The sequence below is a fragment of the Pituophis catenifer genome, unplaced genomic scaffold, assembly GCF_029215685.1.
Source record: "Pituophis catenifer annectens isolate HBS135680 unplaced genomic scaffold, rPitCat1.0.hap2 SCAF_82, whole genome shotgun sequence".
NCBI lineage: Eukaryota > Metazoa > Chordata > Lepidosauria > Squamata > Colubridae > Pituophis > Pituophis catenifer.
The window spans coordinates 37,197-40,994 of record NW_027256962.1 but is presented as its reverse complement, the minus strand read 5'-3'; the positions used below and the strand labels follow the sequence as shown (position 1 = coordinate 40,994).

At 58.8% G+C, this 3,798-nt stretch overlaps 1 protein-coding gene across 1 annotated transcript; it reads left to right on the top strand.

The window, feature by feature from the left end:
- Positions 1–257: 257 nt before the first annotated feature.
- LOC139326685 (brain-specific homeobox/POU domain protein 3-like) lies at positions 258–2,651 on the top strand. The gene is made up of 3 exons (XM_070956560.1): positions 258–377; positions 1,723–2,134; positions 2,167–2,651. Exons 1-3 carry the CDS (start codon positions 258–260, stop codon positions 2,649–2,651), a joined length of 1,017 nt encoding a protein of 338 aa, XP_070812661.1.
- Positions 2,652–3,798: the final 1,147 nt, after the last annotated feature.

The following is a 3,798-nucleotide window of genomic DNA, read 5'->3' as shown; positions in this document are numbered from 1 at the left end:
GCCAGGATCGAAGCCAGGGAGATGCTTCCCTCCCGAAAAGCGGTACCCCCCAAAGGGGGCCGGGCAATGGCCGGTCCTTTCAGCCAATGAGGAGGCGGCCCGCTGGAAGGGCGTGGCCAGGACGGTCCTATAATGTCATTGAGGGTGCCGGAGCGCTCGGGCAGAGACAATAAGACCCGGCGCCGAGCTGGAGCGGCCACCTGCTCGCCTCCTCTGGTTCTTCCCTCGCCGCCGCCGCCGCCGCCGTCGCCGCCACCATGATGTCCATGAACAGCAAGCAGGCGTTCAGCATGCACCCCATCCTGCACGAGCCCAAGTACACCCACCTGCACTCCAGCTCCGAGGCCATCCGGAGAGCTTGCCTGCCCGCCCCGCAGGTGAGGGTCAACGGGGGTGGGTGGGTGTGTGGTAGCCGGGAAGGGAAAGGAAGCGGTTTGGAGGGGGGGTTTCAGGTTGGCCAGGTTGGGGTATCCTCGCCCCCTCCCCCTCTCCCTCCCCAAGGTCGCCCAGGAGAGCTGCAAGCGCTCCCTTCCCTCTGGGGTCCAGATACCCTGGAGAAGGGAAATCGGGTGGGCTTCGGAGCGAGCTTGGCAGATGCCACCGGGAAAATCTCCCCGGGTTTTCCGCGGGGATGCAGACGGCACCGACTCTCCCCCCCCCCGCCCCCACGTCCCCTAACCCCCAACCCCCTGCGACGCCAAAGGGTGGGAGAGTTGCAACGTTGGTGTAGCTTCTCGTTTGATGGGGAGATCGAACCTCGAAGAGAAGAAGCTCCAGACCTGAAAAAACGTCATGAAGCCTAGATAGGGAGCCTGGATAGCTCTGCAGACTAAAAGCACTGTAATTTAACACCAGCTGTCTGCAATTAAAGTAAGTTCGAATCTCTCCAGGCTCAAGGTGGACTCAGCCTTCCATCCTTTCTCAGGTAGGTAAAATGAGGACCCGGATTGTGGGGGCAATAAGCTGACTTTGTATAAATATACAAAAGTATGAAGGCTATTGCTTAACGCACTGTGAGCCGCCCTGAGTCTCCGGAGAAGGGCGGCATATAAATCAAATTTCAAAAAAAAAAAAAATGTTGTTAGACCCCTTCCCCCCCACTCCCTTCCTCCAGCATTACCCTCGGTCCCTCAAACGCACAACTGCTAAAAACTCCCCCCAACAACTACTATTTCTGCCTCTTTCAAGCTCCAAGGTTTGAAGAGGCTGGGATGCTTCAAGGAGAGGGGAGGGGGCGGTTAGGATGGGTTCCGGGAGGGCCTTAGAGAGAGATTGGGGTGTCGGTGGGCAAGAATTGTCTAGGGATGAAGACATAGATTCCCGCGGGGTCTTTCTGTCTTGGCTGCGCATGCTGGGGATTGTAGTTTCGGGATATTTTGGTGGCCCGAAAGGCGGGGAAGCAGTGGGGCGAGAGGGGAACCCAGCAAAGTTGGGGGAAGGGGGGAAACGTTCCGACAATCCCAGATGTTCCCCATTTCGGGGTTCGCCCGTCGGGCCTGCTGTGGCAGGAAGGAACCGGGGTTCGCAAACGAAGAAGTTGGCGGGAGGTTAGCACCGGCGTCTCCCGGCGGTTTAATTAATTTAATTTAATCAATTAAATTTATATGCCGCCCCTCTCCGAAGATTCAGGGCGGCTCACAATACATTTTTAAAAAATCATTCCCCCTCTCTAAGCCCCGTGTCGTCTCTCTTCTTCCTTTCCGTCCCCCCTAAACCTCGCAGCTGCAGAGCAATTTCTTCGCCGGCCTGGACGAGACGTTGCTGCGCGGGGCCGAGGCGCTGGCGGCCGTGGATCTGGTCTCGCAGAAAAGCCACCCCTTCAAGCCGGACGCCACTTACCACACCATGAGCAGCGTCTCCGTCTCCTGCACGCCCACCTCCTCCTCCGTCCACCTGCACCCGGCTTCGGTGCTCAGCGGCCACGCGCACCACGCGCCCCCGCACCAGCCGGCCCAGGGCCTGGAAGGCGAGCTCTTGGAGCACCTCACCTCGGCTTTGCCGCTCCCCGACGTGGGCGCCGCGTCCGCCCACCCGCATCCTCATCACTCCGCTCACCTGACGGGCCTCAACGGCCTGGGCCACCCGGCCCACGGGCAGCCCCCCCCTGGCTATGGGGCCCCACCCGCCGCAACGGCTTGGCCTCCCACCCCGCCGTCTTGGCGGGCCCCGAGACGGAGACGGACCCGCGGGAGCTGGAAGCCTTCGCCGAGCGCTTCAAGCAGAGGCGCATCAAGCTAGGCGTGACTCAAGCCGACGTGGGGTCGGCCTTGGCCAACCTCAAGATCCCGGGCGTGGGTTGCCTTAGCCAGAGCACCATCTGCCGCTTCGAGTCGCTCACCCTCTCGCACAATAACATGGTAGCCCTCAAACCCATCCTGGAAGCCTGGCTGGAAGAAGCCGAGCGCGCCCAGCGCGAAAAGCTAGCCAAGCCCGAGGCTTACTCGACGGGCGACAAGAAGCGCAAACGCACCTCCATCGCGGCGCCCGAGAAGCGCTCGCTCGAGGCTTACTTCGCCGTCCAGCCGCGACCCTCCTCCGAGAAGATCGCGGCCATCGCCGAGAAACTGGACCTCAAGAAAAACGTGGTGAGGGTCTGGTTTTGCAACCAGAGACAGAAACAGAAGCGCATGAAGTTCTCCGCCGCTTATTAAGACGCTGCGGAGGGGGGAAATGGGGGGCGGGAGGAAGGGGCTGCCCCCCCCCACGCCACGCGCGGGACTTGGGAGGCGCCGCGGACGGTGAAATTGGGGCGCCGCTTTCCTTGCACGGCCGCCGTCCCCCCCCCCCGAAGGTGGAGGCCTGCTTCCTTCGGTGGGCGCTTCAAGCCATCCCGGACTTTTGGGACCGCTCCTTCCCTCCGGCCGAGGCGTGCGTGTCGTGGGAGGCGAGCGGATAAGAACTGAGTCCCCACGCCCAGCGGGGGGAAAAAACCCAACCAACTCAACAAAGCAGCAAAAGACATTCTCTCGTTTTCTAAATAAAAGAACAATAGGAACAATTCAAAGCGTTACACCGAAGGGGAGGGGGTGTCCCTCCTCCTCCTCCTCCTCCTCCTCCTCCTCCGGGGTGGGACCCTCCCCTTCCTCACGCCTGTACCGTATTCCTGGTGAGTGGCAAAAGTGGGGGGTTCTTTCTCCATCCCTCACCCCGTGCGTTTCTTTTCTTTTCTTTTGATCGAACGGAAGGGAGGGGGGAGACCTTTCAGTCCTGGTCATCTTAACCCCCAACCCTATAATTTACATGGGGGGGAAGACCACTTGCATCGTTTCTCTATTTAAGATATGCACTGATGTGGCGTGAGGTTGAGTTTTCGATCGCCGTTTTAGTAGTTAAGGCGATATATACACCGACTTCGTCCTTTATTTCGGCGAAGGGGGGAAAAAAATTAGAAAAGAGCAGTGGTGAAATCCATTTTTTTTTAACTACCGGTTCTGTGGGCGTGGCTTGGTGGGCGTGGCAGGGGAAGGATATTGCAAAATCTCCATTCCCACCCCACTCCAGGGGAAGGAGACTGCGAAGTCTCCATATCCACCCAACTCCAAGGGAAGGATATGCAAAATCTCCATTCCCTCTCCCTCTGGAGCCAGCCGGAGGTGGTATTTGCCAGTTCTCCAAACTACTCAAAATTTCCACTATAGGTTTTCCGAACTGTGCAAAATTTCCACTACCGGTTCGTCAGAACCTGCTGGATTTCACCCCTGGAAAAGAGACGAATCATCCAAAACCAGACCAAAAAAAAAAAAAAAAAAAGGATCGCCGTGACTTCAACCCCCCACCACTTCCCTCCACCCCACCCAC

Coding starts and splice junctions, on each gene's coding strand:
- LOC139326685 (XM_070956560.1), top strand. CDS start 258: ATGATGTCCATGAACAGCAAGCAGGCGTTCAGCATGCACCCCATCCTG. Junction 378..1,722: donor CTTGCCTGCCCGCCCCGCAG/GTGAGGGTCAAC, acceptor TAAACCTCGCAG/CTGCAGAGCAATTTCTTCGC. Junction 2,135..2,166: donor GGCCCCACCCGCCGCAACGG/CTTGGCCTCCCA, acceptor TCTTGGCGGGCC/CCGAGACGGAGACGGACCCG.